Raw genomic sequence first — 11,493 nt, 5'->3', positions numbered from 1 at the left:
GTACTCACTGCCCCTAGATCACTAGTGTGTGTGTGTGAGTGTGTGTGTGTGTGTGTGTGAGTGTGTGTTCACTACCACAGATGGGTTTAAACGCGGAGGACACATTACACTGACAAATACTACCAAACTGGCCGACCAGCATGACCAGCATATCATACGCGTTGGTCGAATAGCCTGGACCATAACCATAGTACCCTATGCTAATTTAATTTATCTAATTTAATTTAACTATTTAAAATAACAAGGCATATGATGAAGATAGGTTCGGTTAAATTAGGTCTAAATTATTTATATTATATTGTAAACTTTAGCATTAATTTTTTACAATATAATAGAAATAATTTAGACTAGACTTTTCTAATCTAAGTCTGCAGAAGATTTTATTCCAAGTCATTTCTGGAGCATTTCTATTGGTGCCATATGTTTACATTATGTCAATTTTTTTTTTTATTAACTATCAATTTGATTATGAATGATGGATTGGATTGCAGCTCTACAAAAAATAAGGCATTCTGGATATTAACATTCTGGACGCTGTACGGCTCGTTTTGGAGTGCCACCGGCTTCCTGTTGTAGCTGCTGCTCAGATCATCAGATTCAGACCCCTGACTCTGGCCTACAAGGCCAAGCCTGGACCAGCCAGCCCCTCCGTACTTGATGGCGACGGTCAAAGGTCGATCTGCTCCGAGAGCCCTTCCAGCTTCAAGTACAGCTCGGCTCGACCCGCCATCCTTTAAGATCCACGGAAGACGAGCGTCCAGACGTTTTTCTGTCCTGCACCGAAGCGGTGGAGCGACCTTCTTCTTGGTCAGAGTCACCAGCTCTTCTGAGAGTACTTGGGCGAGGCGTAGCGTCGAGTATTAGGGTCTCCATACTGGCCTTTGTAATTAGTAGTATCTAAGCTACGGGCATCTGCTAAATGCCTTCAATGCCTTTAGAATCATAATATGCATAATAGTACCTCCATTAAACTAAAACTTAATGTATGTTTGGCTGTTTTTGTCAAATTATTCCAATATTTATATATAAAAACAACCCAAAGTCAACGTGTAACTAGATAAAACAAGCAACTATGGCGAATCTCTGTATATATATTTGTATATTTGTATTCTGTACTTTTTTTTGCTTATATTCTATTCTTTAACTTAAATGTAACTTATTCTATTTTTATTTTCTTCATTTTTCTTTTATTTTTCTTTTGCACTTTTGCACTTTACTTCATTAAGTTAAGGTTTAGTTAAGTTTAAATGTAGATTTTTATTGTATAGCTTGATGTGAGCATATGGCGAATCCAGGTCAGGTCCGGGGAGTAAAAATCCAGCTTAGCTCAGCTGGAAAATAAAAAAATAAAAAAGAAAGAAAAATACACTAAACAATGAAAAGAAATAAAGAATAATAAGTGAAAAGGTACTAAAAGTAATGAAGTAAAAAAGTAACCAGAACAGTTATGAATAGATGAGAATTATTATGCACAGATATAATTAAAAATATAAACATTCACAGAAAAAAAGGTTGCATGCTTATTTATTTAATTTTATTTAATTTAAATATTATATAAAATAAAATATTTTAAGCCGATACAATTTTTTTTATCGATTATCGATTAAGGTATCGTATCGTAACACCGGTGGTATCGCCCATCCCCTCTCACTGACACACGCACCCACTATCAATCCCTCAGCCCTGACGCATGCGTCCTCAGCTTTGTTGTGGTGTTTTTTAAGGTCCAGTTAAAAGGCTTTAAAGCCTCGGACTAAATTTTACAGAGGACCCCCCCCCTCTCCCTCCCCCCTCCCGTCTCCGCTGTCCCACGATGGAGGCCATGGAGACGGACATGGATCTGGACCTGGTTCAGAAATTCAGCTGCATGGGCACGACGGACAAGGACATTTTAATCACCGAGTTTCAGAGGCTGCTCGGCTTTCAGCTCAACCCCGCTGGATGCGCCTTTTTCCTGGACATGACGAACTGGTGGGTGTCGCGGTGGTCAGCCAGCCAGCCAGCCAGCCAGCCAGCCAGCACGGAGCCCAGCCTGCCTTAAGAGCTGGACCGACCGCAGAGTGGCTGTTAAGCACAGGCTGGTGGACACGTCCGCTTTAATACGGTTCAACTGCATAAATTAGTATTTTTATTAAACTATAATTAAGTTTAAGGTTCTTAAATTAGGTTTAGCTGTTTCTAATGTTTTTAAGTCTTCTGGTTGTTTCTATTTGGTTAAGCTAGCTAACATGCTAAGCTAACGCTCCGGTCTGTGTTTTTAAATGTGGCGAATCCAGGTCCGGAGGGTAAAAATCCACCCCAGGATTTTGCTCCAGCTGCCTGGGCAGCTCAGCTGAGCTGAGCTGCCCAGGCAGCTGGAGCAAAATCCTGGGGTGGATTTTTACCCTCCGGACCTGGATTCGCTGTAGTTGCTTGTTTATCTAGTTACACGTTGGCTTTGGGTTGTTTTTAATAATAAAAATTAAAATTAGACAAAAACAGATAAAAATACATTTAGTTTTAGTTTAATGGATGAATATTATGCATATTAATATATATTTCTTGCTAACTTAGAAGTTTCTAGTAGTTTCCTATAGATATTTCATAAGCAAGAACCCAGCCAGCATTAAACATTATGAAGTAATATTTTATTTGATTAATTTAACACTTTAACAATTTATTGTCTTTTGTGTCTTAATTGCAAAAATTAGACTCCTTGGGATCATTTATTAATCAGTATTAATCATCAGTAATCAACAGTAAACCATCTTAAATGACCATGTACCATTGTATTAAATTGAAGTGGATCAATAAATCCAGGTGATGGAAAGTGTTTCCGGGTCTCTCTGATTGAGCGATGTTGCTCCTTTCTCCTGCAGGAACCTCCAGGCTGCCATTGGAGCTTATTATGACTTCGAGAGCCCCAGCACTACAGCTCCATCGATGTCCTTCGTGGAAGACGTGACTATTGGAGAAGGAGAGTCCATTCCACCAGATACGCCTTTTACTAAGACCTGGCGGATACAAAACACAGGTACTGCGCTCACAGCTGTTTTGAAGAGATCCTAACACGGAGCTTCGCAATCTGGAGTCTCCTCACAACATATAAATGTCCAGAAAACTATGAATTTAATTCAGAATTGCGTCCAAGAGTGGAAATTCGATCTTGCGGCGGTTTGGTAAAGCAGCAACGACGTCTTCATATGAGAATTTGTTTTTTTTCCTATATAGATCACTTAAATTTACTGCAGATTTGACACAGTTGTCTCCTAAGCTGTCAGTGTAGGTCCAATTTAATGATATTTTCTAAAATACACCCCCTTAAAATCTTCCCCTTAGCTCAGTTGGTCCTTAGTCATGAAAGAGTGCTCACAAATTCAGCTGTAAATTGTTATTACACTTGTTATTAATCATCTCATCTTTGCCATGTCTGTATAATTAAAATCAGGTGACTATTAATATTCCATTTAAAGACATACTGCACTTTACTGCGCTTTACACCATACTAATAAGCCCAATAATACAAAACACAGCTTGCCCCGTGCAGGAGAAGCCCTCATACACATATCAGCAATAACATTAGTAACACCAGCCTGTTATTCAGTAGGCACCATCACTTGATTTGAGCAGCAGATCCTTTAAGTCCTGTACGTTTTGATGTGAGACCTTCATGGAGCCTTAGGTACCCATGACCTTGTCGCGGGTTAACCGGATGTCATTTCCTTTTTTGTGGACCACGTTTGGTAGGTACTGACCACTGCATACCTGAGAACCCCCACAAGATCTGCCTGACCCAGGCAGTTGTCTAGATCTCACAGTTTAGCTCTTGTGAGAGTATCCCACACGCCCTAGCACACCAACTTCAAGAGCTGCCTGAATTTAATGACAGCAAATAAACAAAGAAAAGTACAATAGACACACACACACACACGTTCTCTATGAACTTGTTGTTTGTGCTGCAGGTCCCGAATCCTGGCCACCGGGAGTGTGTCTGAAGTACATTGGCGGGGACCAGTTTGGACATGTCAACTTTGTAATGGTACGTTCACTGGACCCTCAGGAGATGTATGAGGTCAGTGTGCAGATGCGCAGTCCTGTTGCTCCAGGAATGTACCAGGGACAGTGGAGGATGTGCACGGCTACGGGACTCTTCTACGGAGGTGAATTATTTATTTATTTATTTTTAGAACATAGAGGAACGTAGAACTTGAGCATCTGTTTGCTTTTGCAGGATACTAACTTCAGGATTTCTTAGGCAGGGTTTCCTGTTTCAGTTCTTGGCCAAGAGGCTTATTGTCCAGTGACGCTATGGGTAGTCTCAGTCTGAGGCTGGCTGATATTGTACACTAAGATGAGCACAGATATCAAAAAGCTGACAATTCTATGTGCTGTGAATAAGAGCAGTGGACTTGTCATTTTCGGTCTTGTAGGATTTTCCATCGACTAATTGTAAAATACTGTGTATTGGCTAGAATCTGAGGCTATGATGCATATTAAAATACATTGCAATACTGTAAGCAAGGCAAAATATTACTTTTTTTAAATTAATTCTGACCAAAAATTGCATAAAAGCCATCATTTGCATAAAATAATTAAAAGCAAAGTTGATTATTATAATTTTTTTCAATCCAATCAGAGCTGTGGGCTCTGAAGTACTGAGTGCAACACTGCTATCTAGCAGCCAGGCTTTAAACATAACACAAAATTAACCAATTAACCAAAATCTGCCACCTGCCATCTTTTTAAATGTATCATTTTAACCGACTTCTCTTCCTCAATTTTAGATTACCAACCCATTTGTTAGTACTCTCCCCCTATTACATGTATTGGGAGGATTGGGAGGACTGAAACATGCCTCCTCCTACACACCCACAAAACCGGCCACCTTCTCTTTTCAATCTGCAGCTGACGCAACGTCAGCTGGCAAGCATTGCACAACATACTCAGCTAGCAGATGTCTATGCACGTACTAAAGAGATGTGGGGAGAGAGAGAGAGTGTGGCATCTACCCACCCAGAAAGGGCAAGGCCAACTGTGCTCTTCCAAGCTCCGGCTGCTGATGGCAGGCAGCATGACACAGTATTCGAAGCAGCGATCCTCAGGTCATAGTGGCAGCGCCTTAGTCTGCTGGACCACTCAGAGCTCGATACAATACTGCAAAACATAGCATTGTGATGCTTCTAAATACTGATATGTACTTGAGTTTTATGTGAAAATATTTGTTTAATAGTCCAATCAAATTAAATCACATTTATTGTCACATCACATTACACTATCATACACTAGATATTTGCTGTTTCCGGTGGGAGAGCGTGGCTGTTGGTAAGCTATGGCTATGACTGAAGTAAATCCCTACTCTCCAAGTAGTATTGCCTTCTATAGGGCGAGATTACTACTTAGTTCACTACATAGTGGTAGAAACACCAATGAATTGGGACACTTCCTCATCATCAACATGCGTACCCACACAAGAGCTGAATTCTGAATGAAAGTCAGTACAGCATGGAACTGTTCATGGCAGAATCTTGCTGAGCAACCTACACCTACTGTTAACCAACTACATGGGAGGATATCTGGCCTTCACGGCATCCAGTGGCTTGTGCCTGCTGCTGGCTTATATGAGAAAACACAGATTTGCAATGCATTCTGGCCCACATTCAACTCGTGTAGCGAGCTACGCTGTTCACTGGAAATCACAACTCCAACTGCACTTCACAGTTTGGACAGATGCACTCAGTAGTGCCCTAAAACCTGAAGAGGTCACGTTTCGGTCACAGCCTGAGAAAATGCTTAGTCAGGGAGAGCTTTGGACTCTACGTAGTGGTGCTGCAGTAGAAGAGGGTCAATAAATAATTTAACCTCTGCTGAACCTGGAACATCTAAATGAGCCAATATTAAAGGAAGCATTGCGTTTGTAGATATCCTGCAACTCTAACTATATCCAGATCTGCTAATCCAAGTACCAGACCCGCTATGAACGTTTAGGAATGGCATCTAGGTCCTTGTTTGTCAGTGTCTGGCAATTAATGGGGTCACTGAGCACCATCCAGCACTGCTTACTGTCTCATAGCACCACTGTACACCACTGTACATTCTTTTGAGAGCATGAAGAACCTTTTAAAGGTTTCAGTAACCTTCACTTGATGTAAATGGTTCCTTCACACTCTCACATCTGTACGAACCTGGTTCTTCATGGCACCAAAAGTGGTTCTTCTGTGGCATTGCTCAGAGAGAGCGCTGCATTCAGTATGAGTCTAGTGGACTGTATGGCAAAATCTAAACACGCCCAATTCATAGTTTCGTGGCTATCCTCAGTCTACACGATATGAGCAAAAGTATTTGGACACCTGCTCATTCATCATTTTTTCCAAAATTAAGGGAGTTTAAAAAGAGTTTATCTTGCTTTTGTTACAAAAAGGCTTTCTACTTGACTTTGAAGGAGCATTGATGTGAGGATTTGATTGCATTTAGCGACAAGAGCATTGCTGAGGTCAGGATGTTAGATGATCACCACCTCACCTCACCATCCCCAACTCCTTAACTCCTCCCAAAAAGATTGGATGGGGCACCAATCATCATTCCAGTGACCTCCGTTCCACTGCTCCACAGCTCAATGCTGGGGAGGGGGGCTTCATACCCCTCTAGCCTACACCTGGCATTTTTATGCCCTATAGCTGAGCTATGCCCTGTCCATATTCTGAGTGGTGTGCAGTAGACTTATAGGGAATTTCTTCATAGATGATCTAACAGACTCTGGTTTCTCTACAGTGGTGGTGGTGATAGGAAGGGGTGTCCACAAATATTTGGACATAACATAATTACCACAGGCATAATAATAATGCCTCTGATGTCGGATTTCATCCACCACCACCGCAACTCATTCCAACAGTGCAAGTTTCTCTAGGAGGGAGCGTCCCACACCAAACCAGTCTCAATGTTGAGATCTTAAATCTCCAATGTTTTAAGGCTTTTAATTATTCTCTAACCTTTGTTGATTCATGTTCTCTCCCTCCTATACTGCAGATGTTATATGGGTGATCTTGAGCGTGGAGGTGGGGGGCCTCCTGGGTGTGACGCAGCAACTGTCCTCCTTTCAAGCCGAATTTAACACGCAGCCGAACCGCAACGTCCGTGAAGACTACAACCCCTTCGCCTCTCCGCAGAAAAACAAGCAGAGCGGTGACCATGGCAACAGTCCGCCTGAAGACGGCCTCAAAGACCCGATGCAAACAGAACAGAATGGACTGTCAAATAGCTCAGTAACCTTAGCACCAAGCGACCTGCAGAACAACCTCTCAGTAGTTTCGTACAATCAGGTGAGTTCAGGACCGGGGCGAAGGAGGCGATACTGAAAGGTTTTAGGTATGAAGGTTCTTGAGAGGATGGCATTGGTGCTGAACACACAGACAAACTAAACTTTAAATGGTTCTTAGGACAGAAAGAAAGTCTCTTTTGTACGGTCATGTGAAAAAAAAATATTAGGACACCCTGTGATAACGGCGAAATGCAGGTGGTCCGGCGGACTGAGGCGCTGTCGCTGGTTTGTGTCCCGATCATTGGCAGCTGGGTCCTCGAGAGAGTGCAGTTGGCCTGACTCTCTTTAGTATACATGGCTAAATGACTCTCTTTAGTATAGATGGCGGCATCCCCCATATCACTCTAGTGTGGCACGGTTGGTCTCGCCCCTACTAGTTGTCGGGGGTGTTGCGTGTGAGGGAGGGGAGAGAATACCTACAGGTTGGGTAATTGGTGATCTAAATTGGGGAGAAAACAGGTAAAAAATCTGAAATAAATGTAAGAAAAAAAATTAAATAAACAACAGAGCGAAAATCGAAATTCATCTGTCCAAAGCACGTTGTCCTAAAAGTCCTGGTCGGACGTCTGCCTAGGTTGTTTTCGGTCAGTGGTGCACTTCCTGTGTTTTCCGTTGCCAAGATGCACACCAATACATCAGAAACAGACCTGAATACACCTATTTTTGAGACCACCGCGCCTATCGGTGTAAATATATTCACAAGCAGCGCTGCTGTTTAAACGGGCAGGCGGAAGCTGTGAAAATGGACTGTTGACGTGGTGGAAGATAGTAATGAGCATTGCAACGTAAGATAGGGGGCTAAATGTCTAAGGTTTAAATAAGACAGACTCCTCCAGAATAATCCTCTCTAACCATGTTCTGATCATTTACATTCACATTTACAGCATTTGGCTGATGCTCTTATCCAGAGCGACTTACAAGGTTACTCATATTACAGAGGGGGGGGGGGGGGGGGGGGGGTCGTCAATGTAGTGTTAGGAGTCTTGCCCAAGGACTCTTATTGGTGTAGCGCAGCATAGTCACCCAGACCAGACATCGAACCCCAGTCTTCCACATGGTGTGGTAGCTCACCTGTTGCGCCACACAACCACCATCTGTAGCTGATGCTCTGCACCTGTTTTTTTTTTTTTTCAGTTTCTCAATATCCTTCAAATGTCCAGATATTTAAATATGTTGAGACAGATTTAATGGGGTGTCCTATTTTTTCACATGGCTGTATGGTTATTTTAAGAAAAAGGGAAAAAAAAGAATCAAAGGCTTCCACTTTCATTACAAGCCAAAAAAGCCCATCTTTACTACTATATAGAGCCCTTTTTATTAGAGTAGTACTGCATACTCTTCTTCTCACTAAACATGTTCTTTCTCTCTCTCTCTCTCTCTCTCTGTCTTTTCTGCAGCCTACTTACGGACCTTACCCGTTTGGAGACTCTTAAAACACACTGTTGGTCGTTCAGTAACAAATAAAACTGTGGCCTTGTGCTCGCTCTGTCTGGAGGGGGAAGATAACACACGACTCTTACAGACACTTTGGCAAACCGGCTGCCCCACCCCTGGAACCACCACCGTTCGTTATAATGACCAGTTTTTTTTATTATTTAGGGAATTTAAACCCAGGGAATGAATAGCTGTCCCCCCTGAGTATGCATGTGTGAATGCTAATTTAAGAAGAGTGCTTGTAGAAGTGTTTATAAAAAGTATTTTATGGAAAAAAAACAATATTTTCCCTTTCTTTAAGCGTTTTTCTTTCCTGTTTGGCTGTTTTAATTTTTCTTTCGCTTTCTTTTATTCTTATCTTAACAATCTACACTCCTAAATTAAAATAAAGGTGCTATAAAGGGTTCTTTGAGTGAGTCCTGACTCGGTGAGCCCTCACAAATCATGTTTGTAATAGATGTGAGCGGGAAGAACCTTTTACTTGATGTAACCAGCTTCCTAAGGATTTTCTTAAACCGTAGAATCTTTTGCAGCTACACTCTATGTCCAAAAGTTTGTGGACACCCCGTCTAATGTTGCTAATTCAGCTTTCACCTTAAGTTACATCTATTGCTGACACAAATGCACACACACACACACAGCTTGTCTAGTCCTTGTAGAGAAGCACTGCCAATAGAATAGGACTCACATGAGGGAGCAGATACTCATGAACCTATTGGTATCATGCTGCCTAATGCCAGCTGTGGGCTAGAGGGGTATAAAGCCCCCCAGCATTGAGCTGTGGAGCAGTGGAAGAACTGTGTTCTCTGGAATGATGGATGGTGGAGCCCCATCCAGTACTTTTAGGATGAGCTGGGGAGTTGGGGATGATGAGGCGGGGTGCTGATCATCCAACAACCCGACCTCACTAGCGCTCTTGTTGCTCAATGCAATCAAATCCTCACAGCAATGCTCCTCCAAAATCTAGTAGAAAGCCTTCTGCCCTGGACCGTAGAGACAGTTCCACCAACAAAACAGGATACACCTTTTAATAGCCTTGATTTCAGAAGAAGCAAGAAATAAGCGGGTGTCCCAATACTTTTGGCCCTGTAGTGTATGCACTTATAATGATGGTGAATGTTCTAATATAATGATGCTGAAAAAAATGGCATTAATGGGTTTTCAGAAGACCTTTCTTCTTAAGATCAGTTGGTGAACGAGTCCTGTTGTTCTTTAGGGAACTAAAAGTGGTTCTTCTGCGGCAGTCCTCGAAGAACCCTTAGTAGCACCTTTATTTTGGGGAGTGTACCTCACCGATTAGCTTCAGTTGACCCCACAGAGAGAGCCATGGCGCCCATTAGTCTCCTGCTTAGCTCAGATTCATGGGGCTTATTTGAGCTGTGTTTGTGGCAATGAGGTAAATAATCACAGTGCATTACAGTAAACCTCAGAAGGAACCATTCATTCATTGCTGCGTGGAGAAACGCTGGCAACGTCTACCCTCGTGTTTTAGGCCGAGGGGTAAGACTGTGTGTGCCACTTAAAAAAAAAAAAAAAAAAAAAAAAAAACGATGTGCCACTGAGGAACAAGCCATGTGAAGCAGTTTTGTTTGGCGTACTTATTTCCTAGACTTGAATTTCCCCTTTTTTTGCTTTTGGAAAGCAGTAGCTTTGATTAACAGAACATTAGGTGGTGATATGCTTCCTCAACACAGTCCAAACCAGAGCGCAGTGCTACATCTGAGGCACTGCAGGCCTGCTGTGGTCTGTCTTACCAGCAGAGGGAGCCAAATAATAGTCTATTCAATTCCAAGAGCTGACAGACTTGAAAAGAGCTCCTGATTGGATGATGTTTTCTCTTCTGTTAATTTGACTCGAACCCGCTGCTTAATTCTTTGCACCCGAATTAGTTTTTTTAGTTTGCTGATTGTGGTTTACTGTTTTACTGTTTTTACCGAGCATCTGTTTTGCCTTTGGAAAGTTCAGTTACTGATTTTTTTTTTCTCTAGCCGTGCAAGACTGACCCAGGGAATTAAAGGCTTTATCAAGCTTTTGAGACTTTAAAGCTGTTCGCTGCTCTGGTTTATCAGGTGGATGGAATGAGTGAATGAAGGAATGAATGAAAGAAGAAAGTTCAGCCATGTTCAACATCCTCTGCTGGGTTCTCTCTTTACTGGCTTCCTCAGGTCATCAGATTCAAACCCCTGACTTTGGCCTACAAAGCCGAGACTGGACCAGCCAGCCCCGCCGTACTTGATGGCGACGGTCAAAAGCCGATCTGCACCAAGAGCCCTTCCAGCTTTAAGTACAGCTCGGCTCGACCCGCCATCCTTTAAGATCCACGGAAGACGAGCGTCCAGACTTTTTACTGTCCTGCACCGAAGTGGTAGAACGAACTTCCCCAAGGTGTCCGAACAGCAGAGTCCAACGCTCACTGTCCTCAAACCCAGACTGAAGACCCTCCTCCTCTTCTGAGAGTACTTGGACGAATAGTAGAGTACTATCGTCTCCTTATTGACTTGTGTTTAGTAGAGTCTAGGATTAGAGGTAGTCTATTCAAACTAGCTGAGGTTACTCTTGAGTAAACAGTAAAGCACTGGAGAAGAGCGTCTGCTAAATGCTGTGAATGTAAATGGAAGAAAGGAAGTGTTGTTACTGGATGTTGCACTTAATGCTCCATATTAATGCCTCCTGCACCCATTCAGTAGCTGATGATCAGACTAAGGCTCTTAAAACCTTGGGACCCTCACATAGATGCTAACAGACCTGTATGTCCAATTTACTGC

The 11,493-nt window shown here is 42.5% G+C and overlaps 1 protein-coding gene across 1 annotated transcript; it reads left to right on the top strand.

Annotated features, from left to right (window-relative positions):
• Positions 1-1,613: 1,613 nt before the first annotated feature.
• Positions 1,614-10,772, top strand: LOC140577391 (protein ILRUN-like). Its single transcript, XM_072697354.1, has 5 exons — positions 1,614-1,971; positions 2,859-3,013; positions 3,942-4,139; positions 7,003-7,295; positions 8,692-10,772. The coding sequence occupies exons 1-5, from the start codon at positions 1,814-1,816 to the stop codon at positions 8,725-8,727; spliced, it is 840 nt and encodes a 279-aa protein (XP_072553455.1). The 5' UTR covers positions 1,614-1,813; the 3' UTR covers positions 8,728-10,772.
• Positions 10,773-11,493: the final 721 nt, after the last annotated feature.

The sequence above is a fragment of the Salminus brasiliensis genome, chromosome 14 (genome assembly GCF_030463535.1).
Source record: "Salminus brasiliensis chromosome 14, fSalBra1.hap2, whole genome shotgun sequence".
NCBI classification, from domain to species: Eukaryota; Metazoa; Chordata; class Actinopteri; order Characiformes; family Bryconidae; genus Salminus; species Salminus brasiliensis.
Note: the sequence above shows the minus strand (reverse complement) of the source record. Positions and strands in the feature narration are given on the sequence as shown.